This window comes from Salminus brasiliensis, chromosome 21 (genome assembly GCF_030463535.1).
Source record: "Salminus brasiliensis chromosome 21, fSalBra1.hap2, whole genome shotgun sequence".
Classification (NCBI taxonomy): domain Eukaryota; kingdom Metazoa; phylum Chordata; class Actinopteri; order Characiformes; family Bryconidae; genus Salminus; species Salminus brasiliensis.
Genome location: NC_132898.1, coordinates 5,274,730 through 5,299,688, shown reverse-complemented (window position 1 = coordinate 5,299,688; position 24,959 = coordinate 5,274,730). Strand labels below are relative to the sequence as shown.

Sequence of the window (24,959 nt, the reverse complement as noted above, 5' to 3'; positions counted from 1 at the left end):
GTTTTTTCTTACTTCCATCTCTGTGAAAAGCTTCTACAAGGGCTTTGCATTTTGTGGGATACTGCAGTGACCTTGTCGCTCTTTTGAAATGCTGTGGGCCTTAAAGGCCGTCAGTGCGATTTGGATTTGGTCTCCTCTTCAATTATTTGGGGCCTAGTTTGCCTTCCAAAAAATTCCCATGATGGCTGTCATGGCGAGATTGAAGGATTTCTGTACTGACCATTTCTGTACTCTCTCTGGAAAAGAAGGAAAATAAATGATTCACTGTCTGCTATAAACAGTTAAATGATTCAGTATCTGTTTTAAATGATTCTGTATCTACTATAAAATATTCAGTATTGTCAGTAAATGATTCAGTAACTTCTAGAAAAGATTAATTGACTACCATAAACGATTTAGTAACTACTTTAAATGAATCAGTTCATGAATCACAAATACTATCACTACTGTAAGTGATTCAGTAACTGCTATAAGTGATTCAGTAACTTTAATAAATGACTCAGTAACTGCACTAAGTGATTGTGTATCTGCAATGAGTGCTTCAGCATCTATTATTAACAATTCAGTAATGGCTAAAAGTGATTCTGCATCTTCTATAAATGATTCCATAACTTCAGTAAGTGACTCAGTAACTGCCATAAGTGATTCATTAACTGCTATAAATGAGTCTGTGTCTACTATGAGTGATCCAGTAACTGCTTTAAATGATTCAGCATCTGCTATTAATAATTCAGTAACTGCTAAAACTGATTCTGTATCTGCTACAAAAGATTCAGTGTCTCCTGTAAATTATTCTGATTGCTATAAGTGATTAGGTGTCTACTGTAAATGATTCAGTGTGTACTAGAAATTCAGCTTCTTCATTTTTATATTGGAGCCTAACATTGCTAACAAACAGTAAAAATCATTAGTCACCCAAAATATTGAAGGACAAGAGGATGGATATTAAACCCTCGTGTGTATTGTATCTCTCTCTCTGTCTCTCTCTCTCTCTAATCAGAACCCCACGGTGCTGTGTCCTCCTGAATACATGGTGTGCTTCATGCATCGCCTTATTACAGCTGTGAGGAGCTACTGGGATGAGGGCAAACGCAAGAGTCCAGGTGCCATCAGCAGTGAAGGTGAGCACACACACATACACACACACACACACACACACACACACACAGTGCTCATGCATGCATTAACGCCTTGAACCTCAGGCTTATTGTTTTACTGCTACTATAAATTATTGACTGTATCTGATATAAATGCTGCAGTGACCACTATATATGATTATGTATCTGCTGTAAATTAATCAGTATCTGCTATGAATGATTAAGTATCTGCTATGGATGATTCATTAACTGCTATGGATGATTCATTAACTGCTATAAATGATTCAGTATCTGCTATGAATGATTTAGTAATTGCTATACATTATTTATTATTTACAATAAATGATTCAGTAACTGCAATACTTGATTCAGTAACTGCTATATATGATTTTGTATCTGCTATTACTAATTCATGAAGTACTTTAATGATTCTGTATCTGCTATAAATGATTCAGTATCTGCTATAAATGATTCAGTAACTGCTATGAATGATTCAGTATCTGCTATAAAGGACTCAGTAACTGCTATACATTATTTATTATACACTATAAATGATTCAGTATCTGCTATAAATGATTCAGTATCTGCTATAAATGATTCAGTATCTGCTATAAAGGACTCAGTAACTGCTATACATTATTTATTATACACTATAAATGATTCAGTATCTGCTATAAAGGATTCAGTAACTGCTATGAATGATTCAGTATCTGCTATAAAGGACTCAGTAACTGCTATACATTATTTATTATTTACTATAAATATTCAGTAGCTGCAATAAATGAATCAGTAAGTGATATACTTATAAACTACTTTAATGATTCAGAATTGACTATAATTGATTCAGTAACTGCTCTAGAACTAATATTTAACCTATGTTACACACAGGCCTTTAGGTTTTAAAGGATCAAGGTTGTGGTTATGGTCTGAGATTATTTTCATTGCTCGACTGTAATGTTTGTAGTGGGAAGCCAAACTTGCCATAAAACATTCAGAAGAGGAGAAAGAAGAGATGCTGAGAGGAAGCCGCTATTCATTTAGTCAATACTGCTGACTCCTGTTCAGTCATTCTGCCTGTTCTAAACAGGACGTATTATCAGAGTAGTTTATTACTTGCTAGCTTTTGTTTTCTGAGCTGAGATTTTTAAGTACAAATACAGTTTGAGATATGTTGTGTTATATCTTTTTCAATGTGTAAACAGGGTCTCCCTTCCTTTATTGCAGAGGCCTATGTGCCACCTCAGGTTTTCTACAATGGAAAAGTGGATTACTTTGACCTGCAGCGGCTGGGAGGGCTGCTCTCGCATTTAAAGAAAACGCTAAAAGGTTTGGAACACTTGTTAATTTCAGGCATTTACATTATAACTCATAATGCACTGGGTTGCACCACAGAGCGCCACTAGGGGGAGATGAAGGCTAATTTGTTAAAGAAGAGGCCTTCTTAATGCACCACAGGGTGAAACTATATGTAATACAACACACATAATATTTGGCCCTTTGAATGTTTTGATGAGACACCTTTGGTAGCCATCATCAAGTTTCGGTCAGATTTTCTGGGTGGATATTTCACCACTTGTCTTGGCAGAATGGGTTTAATTAAATTTGTTGACCTGAATTTTAAACGCATATCCACATATTTAAAGTCAGGACCATTAAAAAAGCTTAATGTTGTCCTGCCTTATCCATTTCACAGCCACCCTTATTGTGTGTTTGGGTCCATTATCCTGTTGGCACCCAATTTTATCCAAAACTGGGTCATAAACCTGTATAATTAATCATAAGCACGTGTAGTAACATATAACACTTATAAATACTCATCAAGTACAAGTGAGACTTGTAAAGGTTTCATAATGCATCATAATATCCTTCATAAGAACACTGTACATGCTATGTACATGCATGTTGTAATGCACTATAACACAGGGCTGGAATATGTTATTGTTACAAGTTCTAATGCAACGTCTCAAAAGAAAATCTCAAGGTTATTGAATGGGAGCTCTGGCTAGGTAGAATGCACAGGTATAGGATCATTGGATGACTTTTTTTCTGTGACATTAAAAAGTTCTCAAAACAATTCAATATGTACTGACAACAAAAATGTAATGGTTCTATGAACATGTGTGACTTATGATCTTATGATATTTCAAGATAGGATAGAACATTGATTAATATTTAAGTTGTTTGAATTTGTTTTTTTTTTCCCAAATAATGTTTGCATACAATATATGAGGAAATATCTGTATTATATTGTTATATTTTTGAAGTCGTATGGGATTTTCTCACGGCCAGTAAGGAGCATGTATAATGTTTTATAAGAAAATGGAATTTAAAAGCCATTATATTTGACCTGGCATAATGCTTTGTGTTACATACTTTTATACATCCTTAATTAGATCAATCAAAGCTGAATGTTATAATGCATCATAGCTTGTAACTATAAGGTATACCAAACCTGTGTTATAGTGCATTACAACATTAATATGTACAATGTTTTTGTGAACAGATGATATGATGCATTATGAAACCTTTATAAAATGTCACACATGTGCTTTATAAAGTGTTATATATGCTGCCATACGTGCTTCTACAAGTAATTATACAGGCTTAAAACAGTCATTGTAACTTTTAAGTATTAAAATGAGCTTTACTTCAAATGTAACAGCATTACTAAAACACACTTCACTTCCAGCCAGTAGGGAGCACCTATAATGCTCTATAAGGCATCATACATTACAGTGCAATTTCCTTGACATTTAAGAAGCTATTTAAAAACTCCCTTTACTTAAAGCCTGTAATGAACCTGCATAACACTGTATGTTATTTACCTTTATACATACTTCATTTGAGAATTGTATATCCGCACATTATAATACATTATAACTTGTAACAATAAAGTATTTCAGACCTGTTTTATAGTGCATTACAACATTAGTATGTACAATTTTCTTATAAACAGATGTTATGATGCATTATAAAACCTCCATAAAAAAGTCTTTATGAAGTCATATACTCGTATATATGCTGCCATAAGTACTTATACAAGCATTTATACAGGCTTATAACAATCATTGTAACTTCCTTGACATTTAAAAGCCAATTAAAATGTACTTAAAGCCTGTAATGACCTTGCATAACACAGTATATGTTACATAATTCATTTGAGAAATCAGAGCTGTATGTTGTGATGCATTATAACTTGTAAAAACGTATTCCAGACCGGTGTTGTTGTGCATTATAACATCAGTATGTACAATGTTCTTATAAACAGATATTATCATAATGCCTTATGAAACCTCATTATGTCACACATGTACTTAAAGTGTAATATATGCTACCCTAAGTGCTTATACAAGACATTTTGACTGTCATAATAAGGTATTATATGTGCCATATAATGCATTATAAGTGCAGTCGTAATGCATTGTGCATACAGGGGTTCATTGTCCCATTACATACCAAGCTGGAAAGGCAGGTTGCATGGCTAGGTGCTTGATTGTATACACCTGTGGTAATGGGACTGAACGAAACACCTGAAATCAATGATTAACAGATGTGTCCCAATGTTTGCCATAAAGTGTGGCTTGAGCTCAGTGATGTTGGTGGGCTTCTTTGCATTAGCTGCTCTTTTTAGGTTCTTCAGCAACACTTCTATTGGGTTATGGTCTGGACAGACCTTCACGAATAGATACTCTGGTGTCTGGCAATAGAATTTGCTGGTACGGTCCAAAAGTCATAGGTCCATCAATAGCGGCAAGCTAAGAGGCGATAAACTGTGATCCTGCCCCCCCAACATGCTTAACCTTTGGGTTGAGATTCTTACGTTATCCTTGGGAGAGTAACTGTGGTGCTGAATTTCACAGGGGTTTGGTGGAGGTCATGACATAGAAAAGCTTTGGTAACCCTTGTCCAGCCTGGGAGCTTCAAAAGCTCTTTTTCTGAGATGCTTAGGAATCAATGTCCTAATGCATGTTCTAGATAAGGACCTCTGATGTACGTGGTCTTCATGGGTCTGATAACAGATTGGACATTTTTGAAAGCCTTTAATTGGCTGTTTGAAGCTCTACTCAAGTCTACTCCACTTTTCAGATCATCAGAACTGGATCATCAACTCTGGAGATTGCTCCTTTTCTCATGAAACTTTTTGGTACACTCCTTATCGATCTCCTCACCGCTTCCAGCAAAGCAGTATAGATTGCATGACCTTTGATTAATCAGCATCAAATGGAGAGCAAAGTGGATTTTACATTGCTGGCGGCGCAATCATTCCATGCGGTTGCAATCGGTCATGTTTACCAACCGTCCGAAGTACGGATGGCTGTTCCCTTTTGATTCGTGACCTCGTAAAAACCCTGAATTGGCAGGAATGATCTAGATGCCAGCATCATTCAGGAGAACTCTGATGCAGATGGATATTGATTTCCCTGAAGGAAGCCCTGGCTCCAAAGGCAAACTTGATGATGAGTTTGGAATATAAAGCCAAGCAAATGAAGCTGTTTGGGCAGGGTTGGGAGAAAACGGCACTACGGCCAGTTCCTCCACTTATTGCTTTGTTTGCGGCCTTCTTCCACTCTTCTCACTCTTCCAGGAACCTGGCCAATATGGCGGTCTGTTTGCTTCGAATAAGCCTAAGTGATAATGGGCTGGTGCTCTGGGATTCAATCTTTGTGATTAAAACAAAAGAGGAGGTGTTGACTGCTCCGGAGTGGGCGGTGGAGGCTCTATCTGTATGTATGTACATGCAGAGAGTGTGCTGCAGAGTGTTCACTGGATGCAATCTACTTGAAGTATGTATGTATATTGACCACTTAATGTAATGAGGTCCACCTGCCTGTATAGCTGTACAGTTACAGGCTGTAGCCCATCCAATAATGTAGAATTTATCAACCCCCTCCATCTCTTTTAATATTTATTATACGACTAGAAGATGACTAACACACATTGGGCTAGTGAGTATGTAGATCATAGACACTGAAAAGAGTGTAAAAAGAGGTCGATGTAGTGTGTAAGCACTGTAAACACTAATTTATTTGTGAGGTCACGAAATTCATTTGCATACACCCACCTACAGGGGTTTAGCCCTGCCCGTTCAGGCTGAAGCCTAAAGGTTTTTCAATTCTAATGCATAATGCTCAGACACTCTGGCACCAGATGCAAAGTGATTCCACAGAAATGCTGAATCTGAAGCAGTGCCATTGAAAAACAATCGGTTAGGCGCCTATAGATGGTTTTCAATTGATGTTCCTTTTGTAAACCAGATTTGCAAGCTTTCAAAAGGTTTAAACATGTCCTGCAATAGAGATTTGTCTTTGAACAGTTGAATAAGGAAAGTTTAGTCCATGGAAGTGACAAACCGCGAACTTCACACACAGCCATGTCCGCCTTTTAAAGGGAAAAACTTAGTAGTAGTAGAACGGTAAAGCATAATACCCCCAAACTGTTCTGCAACAGTCCTGACTCGTTACATTGACAAATACTCTAGCAAAAGCCGTTTGAGACTAAATGCACTAAACAGCTACTTCGGGAGAATATGAAAGTGAGGCGAAAAGGGCTAAAAGCTAATGCTAGGCCGACTCGGAGAAGCACCGCTTGTGGAGAAGGCCCGTCCGGAGATAGTGCCACTGTGGATGTCTGCACTACAGCCGTAGGAAGGAGAATGGCAGGTGCGAGCAGGTGTCACCCAGATGCTAGGCTAAAAGCTGACCCTACCAGTCCCTCATAATATATTTGATCTAATATCTAACTGAATGCACCCAGAGAGGTTAGCAACACTACCCCGTACGACTCTCGGAAAATTCTGCGATTCTGTTCGGCTAGGCTAGTCAATGCTACAAGGCGACCATGGGCTGTCACGGTAACGAAAACTAGTCAATTAAAGCCAAGCTTATCATATTTTTTCCCCACACGCCCTCAATGAAAGGAAAATGAGTGTGTTTTATTCTGAGGTCAAGTAACAGGGTGGTAAATAGGCGTGTAGAACCACATCTAAACATTGCATGGCACCTTTAACCCCTTGAACACTAGGGTTATCATTCAGTTATTAACCCTAATGCAACCAATGAAACTGTTGTGCATTATTTGGCCATAATATATACATAGGATATCATATGGAGTCCAGCAGGGTTCTATTTCGGGGCCTATGGTCATTTTGACCATAATGTAGTCTTATGACAGGGACCAAGTGTGGGCTTACATACAGGGTCAAAAGGGCTATACAGGTTAAACGACCTCCACATGGAAAGGTTCTATACCCCTTAAAAGTTCCTCCTAGAACCATACATTACAGACTCTCTCTTTATCCACTTTACACCTCCTTCCCCGCCTCCCTTTCCTTCATTACGCTTTCCTCGTTCTCGGCTGTTTTCCCAGCTCCGTCTTTGCTTGATTAAATTCTGATTATTACAACACGCTGCTCACGCTCTCTGGTGTCTTCCCGCCGACTCCCGTGAAAGCTGTCCTCCCGCTGACTGATTAAGCGCTGCTCTGACGCCGCTGATTGTTTCCATTGAGCTTCGGGGGTTAAACATGGCCCTGGAATGAAGGAGGGGAGATGACTGAGACTGAACTGCCGGAATATTGTTGTCCTGTTCATTGAGACGTTTGGGGCGGGCTGCTACCGGCTATAAACGGAGATTCTGTAGGAATGGGGCGAGCAGGAGGGTGTTGTCAATCGCCACTGATTGACAACATAGATTTGGATTTAAGGCTTTTATTCATCTCTCTCCTCAATGCAGCCTCGAAGTGCAAGGTTCCTCACGCTGCCGCTCATCATAATGATTATCTCTGACGGGCTTGAAGGGCAGCATCGATTGGGTCGTGACATCATCATCATTACCGTTGCCATTTTCGTCTGATAGTGGTTATTGACGGCTCTCTTCAGCCCTTGTTGTTGGACGTTGCTAACTGCTCCCTCGGTCTTGGGTGTGCGTGCATTTGTCTGCATGTGTGTCTTTAGTGGCCTCATTGGATCATATTATTGATGCAATCTCCTGGGCTTATGCTTGGCCGGACACTGCTATGGTCAGCCCTCTGTACAGTGCCACACAATTGTGTGCATTTCAGCATTAATTTGACCTGAAGTGTGATTAGATAAAGTGAACCTAATTAAACAAATGAGATGTAGATAGCTAATTACCCAACCCACTCATTAGTACACCCCCCTCCAACCAAGCCAGACGTAGGAAAGCACCGGGTACCCAGCTCTAAAGCATCGGCTAGCCGCCCTGAGAGAGCAAGAGCCACCCAATTGTGCTCTCTCACCCTCTGGCTGCTGATGGCAGGCAGCATGATCCGGGGTCCAAACCGGGATTCTAGACTGAATCAAGAGAGGGAAGCTGGTTAGCATTAGCTTAGCATGGTGTTGGGAGGATCAGAAAGGGGAAATGAGAGACCGGTTCTGCCGAGTTTGGACTCGAGTCGAGTGAATGCTCTTAGGATGAGGGTTTTCCAGGATCATTTAGTTGACTGGCTCATCAAGATTTCAGGCCGAACTCTGCATCGCTAAACCCGCAACTACGGTGGGCTCGTGTTTTTTTTTTGTTTTTTTTTTTTTCCCCACCTGTTTTCAATGTGATTACCAGTCTTAAATGCACATGGGCAGAAATCGGACACATCACACACATCGTCATTTTAAAATATCGCCCTCATTTTGAGAGACCTCCACAGTATATACGATATTACCGTTAAATCGCCCAACCCTAAGGTTCTGTTTGTTTAGTTTACCTGCAGTTTTAAGGGAAAAGACATCAGGAATTGCATCAAGTTCAGGAAGGTCCTCTCTCTCTTTCTCAACCGGCTCACATTCAGACTCACTGTTCAACTTCAGCTGCCCCTGAATAACCCGAGCTTGAATCAAGGACCCCTGTTTTTTTTTTTTTTTTTTTCCCTCTAATCTTTTATTTTCTTCATTAACTGTAATGTCCCATTTGCCCAGTTCAGCCAGTGTAAATCACTAGATTTAATTCAGCCCTTCGTAACCTTTTGGAAGGGCGATGGACCAAACCCAAGGCAAACTCAAGCCTGTTGGACAAACTCGGGGGCCTGTTATTACTGCTTGCCAGATGAGCTTGGCAGATGGACACCGTGTCTTCCCTCAGGAGTGGATCAAATTTATATCCAGAGCCACATGGGTCTTCATCGTTGTTGCCTGTTCTTGGCAAACAAGCCTGCTGTACAATATAAAAATCTCAGTAACACTTTATTCCATGGTCCACTGCAGCCCCCCCCCCCCCCCCCCCCCCCCACAGTGTTAAAAATAAAGGTTATACTGGGTCTTGTTTGTAATAGAGACACCTTTCCATTTATGAAGACATTCCATTTTCCATATAGACCCTTTAATTCGACAGTGTGACACCACTGGTCCAGTTCTCCTTTTGCACACATGCACTTGATCACTGTTATTTACCAACGGCAGCGCCTGTAATGTGGTCACTAAGGGGGTGCATTGTGATGTAGTGTACCCCCCTAACCACAGCACACGAAGGACCATGAAAATAAAGTGTGACGGCATCCTCCTTCCCGTTTATGACCGAGACCTTACCGCCATGACATTTGTTTATTGAGGAGTGTCATCGTAACGGCCTCGTAGAGGTCGCATCCTCAGGCGTGGTGTAGATCCTGCGTGTACCCCCTCCATCAGCCTAATGAAACAGTATTTCTCACGTCACACGCCGAGTGCAATTTCCTCGCTCAGGGTTGCAAATGGCACCTTCTGCATTTGGACGCTAACGTGTTTTGATGGGATTTTAAAAATGCATACGCTTGGGTGATGGCGCAGGAAGGTGAAGCCGAAATGTTATGTAATACTAATAGTAGGATGTTTCGTGGGCCTGTCAGTCGAGGCAGGAGAACAGTCTGAGCCAGCAGGCAGACAGGGCTGGTTGTGTAACTGTAATGTGCCTGCAGATGTGGTTGGCGAGATCAAAACCGAAGCCACGTCCCCCTGCACTTGCCGTATCTCAAGGGTTAAGCTCTGTTTTCAAGAAGCTTCAACAAACTCTTGTACATTTGTGGAGGTTTTTTTGTGTGTGTGTGAAACGTTTAAGCTTATAGTGCTTTTTACGCTGTGTATGAGTCAGGGGTGTTCGATTATATCAATATATATATTAAAGTATTGCGATATTATAGTTGCGATAGTGTATCGATGTATGGATTTTTCAGTAAACAAATCTACTGGGAACTCATTTTGAAATATTGAAGGTTTTTGTTTTATGCTGTTAGTTTCAATTAGAGCTGCACTGATCCGACATTAGGATCAGACATCGGTCCCGATATTAACAAAATTAGCTGGATTGGGTATCTGATAATTAGGCCGATCCATGGAACCGATCCTTTTACGTTAATTTGTTGGTGTAAGACTGCACTAAATATTTAGCTGTTTCCTGTTTATTCTCAAAAAAAAGATTGATTACTGTTTACTGATTACTGTGTGTTTGACAAAATCAAGCTACTTTCAGTTTTGGCTGCTAGATTTTATGTATTTTAATATATTTTAAGAAGTTAAGACTCTTAAAATACTGAAGTTAGATCCTGCACCGTTGTTTATTTTAGTGACAAATAAATTAGTACATTTATATCTGTGTTAATTTGTTATATTTGGTTTTATAAAGTTAGTACAGTAATGTTTAAGTCAATCCCGATGCCTTAAGTCTCTCGTACACGGTTTATTAATTCAACAATGTTTTCTGATTGGTATTGGGTATCGATGTCTGTCTTCTCTTCTCTTTTTATTGTTGCAGAAATTATAGTGAAAGTAAACCGAGAATCAACACCGTGGCATTAAGAACACCCCCCCCCCCCCCCCCCCCAGACTAGACTAGCGATGCAGACGCAACTACACACACTTATAAACGCCTAGGCAACTTGCACAGGCAACACCGTAGACTCTGCATTGGCCAGACACAGTACCTAGCAATACCTAGACGACCTTAACTGGTAACATCAAAGCACTGATCGGTCAAATTAAGCTCTTTTTTGTTTTGTTCACTGAAGTAAGGTCATTACAATCTTCACAGTCTTTACAATTAATGTTTATGGTCATTTTAGATTAAATCAGGCGTTCTTCACCGCGGCAGCTGAAAATCATGTCTGTTCACGGCGCCTAGAGGGCACCAGAGGCCGCTCTGCTACAGCAAAACAAAGGATCGGCAGTGGATCAGACATTAAAAGCTGTTTATTTAATAATAATAAAAAAAGCTGAATCAGCCCCCAATGCCCAGCCACTGTATCGTATCAGGACATCCCTAGCATTCACTTCACTGTTCTTCATACATTTGTCTTAAACGTTGGAATGTATGGAAACCATACATTCATTCAAGTATGTCCAAACTTTTGACTGGTGCTCTATCCGTCCTTTATGGCCCAGCCTTCAGGACCAACGTCCAGACTGGACTGTGCAAGGTTATGCTCATGCTGCTTTTGCTTGTTTGTGGTCCTCTGTTTAGATGATCTGGCCTCCAAAGCCAACATCATCATCGACCCTGCGGAGATCCAGGCCGCCTCTATGGATGATCTGGACGAGGACGAGGAGAGCGGAGCCGCACAGGTAACGCCAGACTGACCAGTGTAGTCCCACGCAATATAATCGTCTAATTTTGGGGTCTGCTGCCTGTGTAGAATTCGGAGGGAGGCCCCCCCTCCACCCTCTACCTCCCAAAAAACTACAGCAGCAGCAGCAGCAGCTTATGTAATTATTTATTTAAAGCACAAATATAATGTTTCATTTTTATGGGCCAGTCTAGCTTCATTCTGTTAATACTGATATTATTGTGCATCCCTTGTGCATCATTTATCTATACTCTATGGGCAAAAGTATTGGGACACCTCTGAATCATTGAATTTAGGTGTTTCTTTAAGTCTTAGTGGAAGCGTATAGAAACCGCAGAGAGCAACTCTGCCACCATGTGATGTCATGAAAGCTCCTGTAGGTTCGATGAGTAGGTGTCTCAATACTTTTGTCAATTTATTGTTTGTAATGTATGTATTCACATATATTTATGTGTGATGTTTGCAGAGGCCATCTGGTGCAGCAGCGATGGGCGGCGCCCTGGCTAGGCCAAGCTGGCTAAGTTCCCCGACGCTGGGCCGAGCCAATCGTTTCCTCAGCACGGCCGCCGTCAGCCTCATGACCCCACGGCGACCCTTGGCCCCGCCTGAGAAAGTCAAAGTGCGAACTCTACCTGTGGAACAGAGGACCGAGGAGGACAGTGAGTTGCTTATGCTACACGTAACGCTAACCAAAATAGTAGCTACATGGTTTCTATACTTGAAGGCTATGTAACACAAATACAGTCATGGCCAAAAATATTGGCACCCCTGCTCCCAGAACATTGTCGCAATTACAAATGTTTTGGTATTCACATGTTTATTTCTCGTGTTTCTCGTGTACCAACACAAAAAAGCAGAGGAAAATGTAACTCCTGATACCATTCAAGACTCAGAGATGGACTGGACAAATTATTGGCACCCTCAACTTAAAGCAAGACTATGTAGTATTTAAACCTTAAATAAATACGCAAGTAATTCAAACACGACAGTCCACGTGATCCTTACACTTTCAGTCATGATTTCATGTCTCTCAGCTTGTCCAAGAAGCTGATCGGACACCCAGGAGAAGTCCGCTCTACCACTTCGGTGCAGGACAGAAAAAAGCCTGGACGCTTGTCTTCCATGGATCTTAAAGGACGGCGGGTCAAGCCGAGCTGTACTTGAAGCTCGAAGGGCTCTTGGTACAGATCGGCTTGTCCATTTGTGTGATGGCTCAGGAGAGGATTAGACTTTCTGACTGTAGGGGGAGCCCAGGAGCAAGAAATACCAATCTCCGTAATGCTGCTTTAATATTTGGTAGTATGGATTTCCAGATACAGTCTAGTGGATCGGGATCGATCCAGGTAAAATTTTAAAGTTTGAGGATCTACTGTTTTAAACCCAATCCATTTCCGATTCTTTGTTTTATTCATGACCCGTTCATAGCGCCCTCTGGTGGGCTCTACATTGCACACAAAATTCTTTGGCGGGATTATTAACTTTTACATCGAAGGCGTTTAGCAGAGCGACTTACAAAAGTGCTTCACTGAAATACCCTTAGCTAGTTTGTATCGGCTAGGAGGCAGAAGATCCCTTTAAGCTTAGATACTACTAAACTCATGGTCAGTCTGGAGGCCCCATTACTTATCATGCACTACACTCTGCCTAAGTACTCTCGGAAGAGGAGGGTCTTCAGTCTGCGTTCGAAGACAGCGAGTGTTGGACTCTGCTGTTCGGACGCCCAGGAGAAGTCCGCTCCACCACTTCGGTGCAGGACAGAAAAAATCCTGGACGCTTGTCTTCCATGGATCTTAAAGGACGGCGGGTCGAGCCGAGCTGTACTTAAAGCTCGAAGGGCTCTTGGTACAGATCGCCTTTTGACCGATGCCGTGTACACAGTCGAGGCATTGTGGGCTAATGTAGTGTGTTAGGAGTCTTGCACAAGGACTCTTATTAGTATAGCGCAGAATAGCCACAAAGACATGGAATCACACCCCAGACTCCCACTCCTATGTTGCAATAGCTCACTGGCAGGAGGTGGTGTGTGCACTGTGGCACACTAACCTGATGAAGGCCTCATTTCGTTACCTGTAAATGGCACAATGATGTGCTCTGACAGAAAGCTGTATTTCGGGCTCACCTGTCTGCAGGGCGGTGCCAGTATTTTTGAACATGACTGTATAAACCTGTATTAATGTTAAAAGTTAAAAGGTATAGCATGGTACATAGCCATTGTGCTAAAGGAAATCTCCTTGTACTTCCACATAACCCAGGCCTTGGATTTCAGATCTGTAGTGTTTTGTACTGAAGCCGTACTATTTTTGCTGTTATGATAAGTAGCACAGCGAGATAAGAAAGGCTTAACGTCGGCAGCACTTACATTATCTTCAGCCCCTATAGAGCATCACAAAGCCCTCTCCAGCACCAGTAAGCTGCAAGTTCCAGCCCTACAAAGGAAGTCAGCGGGAAACCAATTAGCTAGGCTAGGAGTGGTGAGAAAGGAGTGAGGGGGGGGGAGGAAATCACCTGCCTCAAGAAAAAGATGCCATGTTTTGAGACCTTGCCGGGAGATAATATGCTATGTTTTTTTTTCTTTCTCTTCCTCTCTTTTTCTCCCCGTTCCCCCCCTGACTCCAGTCGAGGGAAGCCATGGTAACGATGGGCTGTTGCTGGGGCGACCACTCGAAGAGCCCGATCAGCCAATCACGGAGAAGTCCCTGCTGGAGATCCTGGACGGGATTGTGATGATGTACAACCTGAGTGTTCATCAACAGCTGGGCAAGGTGAGATAGCCGCGAGAGCCAGCATCACCCCTCTCCAAGATCTCCATTCTCTGTGTACGTGCCAGGAAAGAGAAAAGCACACGCGAGAGAGAGCGAGAGAGAGAGAGAGTAGGGCAGAGCAAAGGCCGAGGCTAATAATGTGCCAAGGGGAAGTCATGCCAGGAGCTGAGCTTGAGCCATGTTTGTTGACATCCTACTGAAGCTGGTTTCACCTGGTGCTTTAGGTTGTCTCTTTAAGAGTCTGGCCTGTCAGAGAGAGAAAGGAGTCGAGATGTGAGGTTTGTTTATTTACCCTACCAGGCAGAAGTTTGGAGACACCCCATGGAATTATGTCTTGGGGATGTGTTGCAGGTGCGTACGGGCATTTGAGCTCCTTGCAAACTGGTCAGAGGTTCATTTATACAGTTTTATCAAGTTGCTTTTATTTATTTATTTACATACTCATTTGTGTATCTCATTTATTTATTTATTTATTTATTTACATACTCATTTGTGTATCTCATTTATTTATTTATTGATTAATTGATTTACGTATTAATTTGTGTATCTCCTTTATTTATTTATCTATGCATTTTTTTCTATATATACTAATTTATGTATCTTCTTTTATTTATTTATATACTAATTCATTCAATCTTTCTTTCTTTCTTTCTTTCTTTATTTATTTATTTATTTATTTATTTATTTATTTATTCATTCATTCATCTTGAAGATCCTAGTAATGCTCTGAAACTCTTCTCAAGAAACCAAAGTTCACCTCAATCCAAACCGATCAAGCTTAGCCTCTAAAATCTATGGTTTGGTCAAATGTTTGGGCCAGATTCACTCTTAACACTAGAAGCTCCAGTTCCATTTGACCATCATTCAGAATCGATGAAATCTTGCCCATGGTATTTAATTTTCTTCCCCTTTTAATAAATTTATACATTTTTTAATTAATTTCATTTCTTAAATTAGTACGTTCCCCTCTGTGTTCATGAACTGTCCCCATAAAAAAAACATACTGCATGTGTGTAGTCCTGTGACTCCACCCTGTCCAGTCTATGACGTGGACGCAATGGATGAAAACTCCCACACCTCTGTTAGAAGGATCCTGTGGTTGTGGATCTGCAGCCCATTCGGTAGGCTAACTCGCCTTTGCTAAGCTAACTCGCTTTTGCTAAGCTAACTAGCTCTGCCACAGCACCACCGAGTATCCGAGAGAAATCCGACACATCACACTTGCCATAAAGCAGTGAGCCTGAGGAGTAAGCCTGTCCAAGGATTTCGGGTTACGTGCTCATTTCAATAGGATGGCTTCGACTTTTGAGATAAATAAGCTAAACGTAAAGAACAGATGATCGCTTGAGTGATATTTAGGCCAAGTGCTGGACGGGGGGAGAACATCTACTGCCAAAGAAAGACCTGAGAACACTCATGTAGGCATAAAAAGATAAGTGCAGTCATTAAAAGTCCTATTTTAGGAGTTATGAGATCCTTTATGAGATTCTTAGTCCTGACGCTGCCTACCAGCTCTCGAATTCACTCTGTCCACGTGAATCTCCTCTGGAAGCTTTCTCTACTGACCTTAAGGAAGGCATTAGGGTGCACACACGAATGTGGCCAACCAATCCTGTTACTCAAACGAGAGCAGATAGTGCTCGGGCTGCAAACCATCCTTTATGCGGTCTTCTTTCATCTGAGAGGCCGTAAGAGATGCACTCACGATCTATGAAGGTGGATGTAATTTGTGCGCTCGGAGAAGTGCTTTGCTCGGCAAACCATATACCATCCACTCGGTCTTCTGTCTTCCCCGCGCCGCGGCCTCCTCGAGCTCGAGGAGCATTATTTCACTCAAGCGAAGTGTGAAGAAGTGCTGATTTTGTCTCGTCTCCTACGTTTTGGTATTTAGGCTTGTTGGTTTAGCATGGTTCTGCAGCTCATACAAGTCCTGGAAGATCAGAAGGCTGAGAAATCGAGTGTGTATTATTTCCTCATTTTTCCAAACATAATCAATCAGCCTGGACGTGGTCAGTTTCTGATGCGTGCTTCTCTAGTTTAGCACTGGAGCTACTGTGTACAACCTATTTTTGGTTAATTTAACAAAAACACATGATCGTTTTTGTGTTATATGAGTTATATTGCTTCGTCTGACACAATCTGCCTCTCTATTAGAAACACTTAAAATATTTAAAAAACATAAATATCCATGTTTTGATTGAATTCTGATCTAGATATTAATAGAAACATCGAGAAACCTCAAACTTGACTCACCAGCACGGCCTGAACTCCAGAGGGTAAAGCTTTGGCTTAAACGTTTTGCATTAAGGGACCAGAATTAGTATATATTAATCTACAACTGTATGCAACACACATGCATATATATTTTAATATGAATAAAAATAAATTCATTTATTTAATTCTGTATTTATTTAAATAATAATTTGTTTGCCAATATTCTTCCTTTTTTCCCCTCAGCCAATTTGGTACTGGCAATTAACCCACCCATTCGTAGCTTCCCCTAGCACTAGCAATGCTCCCGAAAACCAGCCACTACCTCACTGCTTTATGGCAAATGTGATGTGTCGGATTTCTCTCGGATGCTCAGTGGTGCTGTGGCAGAGCTAGTTAGCTTAGCAGAGGCGAGTTGGCTTTGCAAAGGGGCTGCAGATCCAAAACCACGGGATCCTTCTAACAGCAGTCGCCCGAGTCATTCTTGTCGAGGTGTTTTGAGATGCTCGAGTTGCTCAGTTGGCTCGACGTGGGAGTTTTCATCCATTGAGTCCACGTCATAGACTGGACAGGGCAAAGTCACAGGACTACACACATGCAGTAGTATGTTTTTTTTTTTATGGGGACTGGTCATGTTCGACTGTGGCTGAGAGGCTCTCTGGAGAGCGTCTGGTGTCCTGCTCCGTGTCGGCCAACATCGCTTAAGAGCGATGAGGGGAGAGAGCGCCATCTACTCACTCTGAGAAAGCACGACCAGTTGTGCTCTCTCTGGCTCCAATCGCTGATGGCAAAGCAGCATGGCTCGGGTTACGAACTCTCGACTCCCCCGGGCCACAGTGCCACTAGCCGCGCCACAGTTGCTCAGTTAACCAGCAAACAGTACTGAATGCTCTTTCAGAGGCTGAGCAGGTGACACAAGTACGTAAACAGGTGTGACGTGTGCAGAAAAACCTGGACGAAAACCTACTAGACCATTAGGCTTTGCAGTGGTGCCATTTATTCGAATATTTAGTCCTTTCTCAATTCAGGAACGCTGCTGCGGTCAGTGTAAACGACAAAATCTTAAGCACTGCTGCCGGTAAGCTGGCAAATAGTTTAAGTTAGATTGTTATTCGCTAGATCTTTCTTTCTTTATTAGTTTCATTGACCGATTTGTTTACTTTTGCAGCCACAGCGAGACAAAGATCCAGGATATGCTTGAGATTGGCGCTTTAGCTCAGCCAGCACATCGCAAAACGCAAAAATTGCCTCGCCGTCACTTTAAGAGCTATGAGAAAAACTAACAAAGCAGGTTGACGTTTATTAAAATTTATATAAGGATATATATAAGGATAGGATATAAGAGATATCCCTGACACCGACGCCGGCGCCTCTCGCTAGCATTATCCAATCCTAAGTGCTTGCGCCTCCATTAGGTTATCCACTCCGCTGACAAAAGGCCCACATGCAGACCTGCACTGCAGTTAAGTCTGTGTTCTTAATTGAATGGCATTGAATTACACTGTACACGCGGCTCGCTTAGCAGTTTCCTGTGCTTGCAGAGGCACTTAATCACGCTAAGCCTGTGTCACGACCAACAGCTGAAAAGGGCCGTGCCTTTTTGACATTCACACCACACCACTCACACAACCATTCAGATTACAGTACCTAAAGCAGGCTAAATGCTGGCCGAGCGCTACTGAACTGTGTGGGGAAGTCTTTCATACTGTTCAGTGTCAAGAACAGCGGTGTCCAGCACTCTGTGGAAGGCTTATCTTCAAAAATGGACAAAAGCGTTGAGTCATGTTTCGCAGTTCTGATCACACACTATTACACTGTTGTTCTCCAGCTTGATTCGATGTCTGTACAGCTACAGTTTTAGGGTGTTCTTGGTCTGAAGAATCTGGCATCATTAAGTCAAGTTTGGCCTCTTTACTTTTTACCCCATTTTCCAACCCAATTTACAGCCAATCCTCATTCTTATGAACTGCCTCCATCACTAGTTGGACCCATTTCTCACACTTAGCTTATCTTATCTAATCTCTATAGAGAAGTACTGACCGTAGAATAGGCTAGAGGGGTATAAAGCCCCCCAGCATTGAGCTGTGGAGCAGTGGAAGAACTGTGTTCTCTGGAATGATGGAGGGATGGTGCTCCATCTGGTGCTTTTGGGATGAGCTGGGGAAGTGGGGATGAGGTGGGGTGGTGATCATCCAACATCCTGACCTCACTAATGCTCTCGTATTGCTGAGTGCAATCAAATCCTCTCAGCAATGCTCCTCCAAAATCTAGTAGAAAGCCCTCTTCCCTGGATAAACTCCTCCTAAACGCTCCCACTGTTCAATAATAATACCTCTCACAGCTGATGGAGGAAGATCTAGGAGGGTGGAAATTTCACCAGCTGACTTTTTGCAGTTAATACAGAACCACGCTGGAGTTCAGTGAGCTTTTTAGAACCTCCCATTCTTTCACTAATGTGTGGAAAGGCAGACTGCATGGCTTGGGGCTTGATTTTATTATCCACCTGTGGCAATTGGCCTGAATGAAACACTACCGAATCTGTTCTGATTTAGTGACGTGTCCCAATACTTTTGTCCATATAATGTATGCATGCATAATCTAAGCTAATCCAAGCTTAGATAAGGAACATTCGCTTCCAGCCTAAAGCATGCAGAGATTCCACACAGCTCTCGCTCTGCAGTATTCGAGTAGTGGGTTGGATGTTAAGATTTCAGAGTTCAGCCACAAATAAGCTTCATGATCAGCCGTGTGACTTCTTTCATTTTCTGTTAGCGTCTTTCTGCTACACAGTAAATAACTGTCGCTGACTTTGGAGTATTGCTTTCGGTGTGATGTGCCCCTCTGACCTTTTTTTATTCCCTCTTGAAGATTTGGTCACCCGTGCAGAGTTCGAGATGGCAGCCACCAGGTATTGAGGGCTCTGCGGTGATAATTGGCCCTTTCCTCCCCCTGTAGAATTGCTGCCTGTTTTTATGGTGCTGAGACTCCTGCCGTGTAGCCAGTGAAGACTTGACAGGCTTACAAGAGCGCGGGATCATAAGGGCTGGAGAGCAGTTTTCATTCTAGGCTCACTCTGACGAACGTATGTGTGTGTGTTTTTGTGTTGTGTGTGTGTTTTGTGTGTGTGTGTGTGTGTGTGTGTGTGTGTGTGTGTGTGTGTGTGTGTGTGTTTTTCACAGATGGTGGTTGTGTCGGATGACGTGCATGAGTACGCTGTCGCCCTGAAAGACACAGAAGAGAAGATTGCCCGATGCCCAGGCAGAGTAAGCAAAATTCTTAGTGGAACTTAGTTGGACTCAACCATCTGCTGTAAGTAGGGGTAGGTAGTGGGGCAGAAATACAACGGAACTTTGTGGCACAATAACCCAGCACAAAAAGGTCATTGTGGAGCACCATGTAACACCCCATAATATCCATGTTCAGCTCCTCCTCTGCTGCGTTCTCTCTTCTCTGGCCTCCTGTAGCTGCTGCCCGCATCAGATTCAAAACCCTGACCCTAGCTTACAAAGCCAAGAACGGACCAGACCCTCACTACCTACTTGATGGCAATGGTCAAAAGCCTGATCCGTACCAAGAGCCTTTCCAGCTTCCAGTACGACTCGGCTTGAGCGTTAGTGAGGTCAGGGTGTTGGACGATCACCATCCCACCAACCTCCACCAAGTCATCCCAGAAGTATTTGATGGACCACCACCATCCACCATTATTTCAGAGAACACTGCAGTTCCACTGCTCCACGGCTCAATGCCGGGGGGGGCTTTATACCCCTCTAGCCCACAGCTGGCATTAGGCATGTTGGCAGTGCCAAGTAAAACAAACTTTTAGATACTGAGCAGAACCTTTTCTCTCCTGTAGCTGTAGAGTAGGGAAAACACAGAAATGTGCAGAGCGTGGAGTTCCCACAACTGACTTTCAGAACCCTGGGGCTAGTCCATGACTGTACGCTTACGGAATATTTCTTCGGTTAAAGTAGATCTCTCTAAACATGCTGAGCTGGCCAATAGCTGATTGAATTATTTATTATTATATAATATTTTTGAAGCTGTAAAAAGAAAATTGCAGCTGGACTTTATGTAACACCTGTCGTACGTTTAGGATTCAGACAGTGTTTCCTCACATTAGTTAATATGTGCTGTGTGTTTCCCAGAGACCGGATATTTTGGAGGAACTCCAGAAGAGCCAGAAAGTGTTTGCTGAGAAGCTGAACCACCTGAGCCGCAGGTTGGCTTGGATCAATGCCACCATTTACTCCAAGGTACTGCGCTCCACACCAGCCGACATTAGAAACCATGAATGAGAGGAGGAGGAGGAGTTGCTCATTCATATTCTAGATGCCTTTACAAAGGACACCCGTATTTGCATTGGCATTCTTTGCCGCTCTGAGGCCTGTAAAACTTGTATACTTGCTACGGTGGACAATTTAATTTGCCCTATAAACAAGGACGGATGTTTAAGCTGCATCTAAAAGAAACAGTAGCTGTTCTTGGCCTTAATGCAAGAACGTCTAGAGGTCAGAAATGATATATGTGCTGTAATGTGTCTACTTTTGTTGCCTGCCTCTGGAATCATGTCATAAAATAAACCTGATTGGGCTTCGTGCGGTTCAGCGGTGTAGTGAGCTACTACTACGGCCAGGAGGCTGTGAGTTCGAATCTTGAGCCGTGCTACTTTGCCATTATTTAGAAAATCAGCAGAGAGTATTTTCTTAGGCCTTTATAATTAAATAAAAAAAGCCACCTCACAGTGCAGTGGTACACTATATAGACAAAAGTTTTGGGACACCTGCTCTTTCTTTTTTGACTCTACTGTCCAGGAAAGAAGGCTTTCTACTAGATTTTGGAAGTGCATTGCTGTCAGGATTTAATTGCATTCAGCAACAAGAGCTTTAGTGAGGTCAGGATCATTGACCAACTCCCCAACTCATCCCAAAAGTACCGGATGGAGCTCCACCATCCATCATTCCAGAGAACACAGTTCTTCCACTGCTCCACAGCTCAATGCTAGAGGGCGATGTACCCCTCTAGCCTATGCCTGGCATTAGGCATGTTGCCAGTAGGGTCATGTTTATCTGTCCAGAGGGTCTTATTCTATATCACGACTTCTCTTCAGGGACTAGAACTAGCGTGTGTATGTGTGCATTTGCAACTTAAATTAGCTGAATGCATTCCTCAGAGGAGGTGTCCACAAACATTTGGACAACGTGTCTTTGCAACCATGCACTGTTGTGAAATTCAGTGCGACCTGAGTCTGATCTGTATGTGTGTGTGTGTGCCCTCGTTGCAGGAGAAGATGCTGGACGTCTACTGGCTGCTCCGCGTGTGCATCCGCACCATCGAGCATGCCGATAACACGGGCTCCCTGTTCGCCTTCACCCCAGAGTTCTACCTCAACGTGGCCATGAACAGCTACAGCGCCCTCAAGAACTACTTCAGCCCCTCCAACAGCATGGAGGAGCTCCCAGGTGTCCAGTCAATAAACGCACGACACGCTCAATTAGCCAGCCGCTCCACGGGCCTCTCGGACTTGCGTTAGCGACATTGGCTTACATCCGAAAAAAGTGCTGACGTGGCTAAAAGGGGGAAGTTAACTTGGTCTCATTTGCATGATGCTAACCGACGCCCCATAAATTTCATTTCTCATTAGTGCCGTTAGCACTTTTGGGTGAAGGATTTAAGCCGGTTTAAAGACTGATGAGGATTTCAGGGGGATTTACTAGCTGATGGGAATCGTTTGCATGGTGAATTGTCTGTCTGTGCAGATTTTCAGCACTGGATCAAATTTTGCAGACAGTATCATAAACATAGCTCCAAAACGGCAGCTTTACAGGAGGAGGAAAAAACCTTCTTATGGAAGTCAGTGTACAAATATTTAATTTCAGGTCAGTTTGAAGCATTTCCATTGGTCCATTGGTCATGGAATTTGGGCACAATGTAAAGAACAACTGCCAGATTGAGATTATGCAGAAAATGGAGATACAAGGTTTATGTGTGACTCAGTCAGAAGTTTACCAAGTTCACAAGTTTATCTTCCTTCTAACTGAATTCTGGTGGACTTATTATTTTTGACCATTTGAGTCCTGGTTTCTGGTTTCTGGGGCCAGATTCTCAGAACTGATATTTTTATTTTTTTGTTAACTTTATTATCCTTCAGAAATCTGACTATTCATAACTTTTAATAACAACATTTAATATTCTCGAAATATATATAGTATATTAATTATAAAATATTAATATTTAATATTAATGTTTAACTTATATAAAAATGTTAAGTTAAATATTACTTAAATATTGTCTCAGCCTTACTGAGGCCTCACACTGGCCTTACACAGTTCAGAAGTTCAGAAAGTAAGCCTCTAAAATGATAAATTACTAGAAATAAAGTGTAATTAAACAGGATTAATAGGGAAGGTTGTACTGTACAGTTCGTACAGTTAGTTTCTACTTAAGGGCAATTCACTTTAGCTGTTGTTTACTAAACATTAAAATGCTTAGTTTGATTCTTGATTGTTGTTTTTCCTCCTTTCTGCTCTACATTGCACAGGTTTAACAGAATATAAAAAAATGAAAAGTGCAATTTTGCATTGTTTATGATGAGCTCTGAACTGCGGCTTAAAAGAATGTCTTACAATTGGCCTAAATAAGAAAACAACAATGAGTGTCTTAAAAACATTTTGAATTTTTGAGAACGTCTTAAAATGTTTTAAAAATTGCATTTAAGAACTTCTTGATTTCTTACTGTTGATCTTCAGACACAAGCTTTTGTGAATCTGCCCCTTAGCCCAAATTTCCTTCAAAAGTTTTATATGAATTTAATTAAAATAATATGATTAATTTACAATAATTAACAAATTCTGAGGACGACTATTTCCCTGATCTGGACATGGGCACTGATTTGAAGGTTTTTGAAGTGACCACTGGAGAAGCTGGTTTAGGTTCTGGCCATATTTGTGCAGATTCTCAGCACTGGATCAGACAGTCGTTTTGTAGCTGTATGCTTTTGCATTAAGCTAATACCTGTATGTTGTCACTGTAATGCAAAAACCTTGTATCTCCAAAATTGCAATTTGTAGAGGAAGGAGAAAAACTTCTTAACTTTCAGTAGAAGTCAGAGTAACACATTTTATACCAGTTCATTTTGGAGCATTTATGTTGGTCCCTGAAATTTGGACACAATGTACAGAATGACTGTTTTCAGTGAACGCCAGAGTAAAAGATGTTGGCAAAAATAGAGTTTAAACAGAGATGCATCATAACAACGATATATATATATATATATATATATATATATATATATATATATATATATATATATATAATTTTATTTCTTTTTTTTTTTCTTCAAAAGTGGCTGAAAACAACTTTCTAGAAATAGTGTATATATGTGTATATATATATATATATATATATATATATATATATATATATGTGTATATATGTATATATATATATATATATATATGTGTATATGTATGTGTATATATATATATATATATATATATATATATATATATACACAGTCTGAAGGTCACCATATCTTTTCACTGATTTGGTTTTTGGTGCCTTATTCTTCTTTTCTATGATTCAGGAGCCTCTGTCTAATCTTACTTGTAAATTATACTTCTACCCTCTGCTGAGAGTCCTGTTTCCCCTCAAGTTTGTCCTGACACCTTCTCCCTTGGCAATGCTCATTAGGAGTCTGGACCCACATTTCTGGAAAGTTGTTTTCAGACCCTGTTGTTAAAAATGCTCGAATCATTCAGTGAAAGTATCATTTGAATCATTTACAATTTTACAATCCCAGTTTCAAAGACTGCCTGTGTCCCTGGTCTGGGTGTGATCACGTAAACATTGGAGAAGCTGGTTTAGGTTCGGGCCGTCAGTAGATTTGTAACACTGTTCCAAACTCCTACATGCACTTTGACATTTCTGTACTCTACCAGTGAAAGAGCTTGAGATCACTTAATAGTTAAAAGATAGTTCAAAACAAAATAGTTAAAATCCCCTAAAGGCTTAAAATGATCTTAATATAGTTGTTGTTGTAGATTTAAATATTAAAAACTGTAAGTAAGAAAAAAAAGTGTGATTTGGTAGATCTCAGATTAATTCATTCTTGATGTTGTATGATGTAGAATCATAAACAGCTGTAAAAAAAAAAAAAAAAAAAAAAATATATATATATATATATATATATATATATATATATATATATATATATATATTTTTACAGCTGTTTATATATACACGTTTGTGTTTTAAATTTTTTATATATATATATATATATATATATATATATATTTTTTTTTATATATTATTTATTTATTTATATATTACACACACATACACATTGCTT

General features: G+C 41.1%; 1 protein-coding gene across 1 annotated transcript in view; it reads left to right on the top strand.

Annotated features, from left to right (window-relative positions):
* Positions 1 to 24,959, top strand: part of rnf123 (ring finger protein 123) — a 176,115-nt gene that overhangs the window by 20,024 nt on the left and 131,132 nt on the right. The window contains exons 20-27 of the mRNA XM_072665512.1: positions 1,001 to 1,121; positions 2,322 to 2,423; positions 11,537 to 11,637; positions 12,106 to 12,298; positions 14,256 to 14,401; positions 19,792 to 19,875; positions 20,758 to 20,865; positions 21,894 to 22,071. Of these exons, the coding sequence (XP_072521613.1) occupies positions 1,001 to 1,121; positions 2,322 to 2,423; positions 11,537 to 11,637; positions 12,106 to 12,298; positions 14,256 to 14,401; positions 19,792 to 19,875; positions 20,758 to 20,865; positions 21,894 to 22,071 (1,033 nt within the window). The remainder of the gene's footprint in view (positions 1 to 1,000; positions 1,122 to 2,321; positions 2,424 to 11,536; positions 11,638 to 12,105; positions 12,299 to 14,255; positions 14,402 to 19,791; positions 19,876 to 20,757; positions 20,866 to 21,893; positions 22,072 to 24,959) is intronic.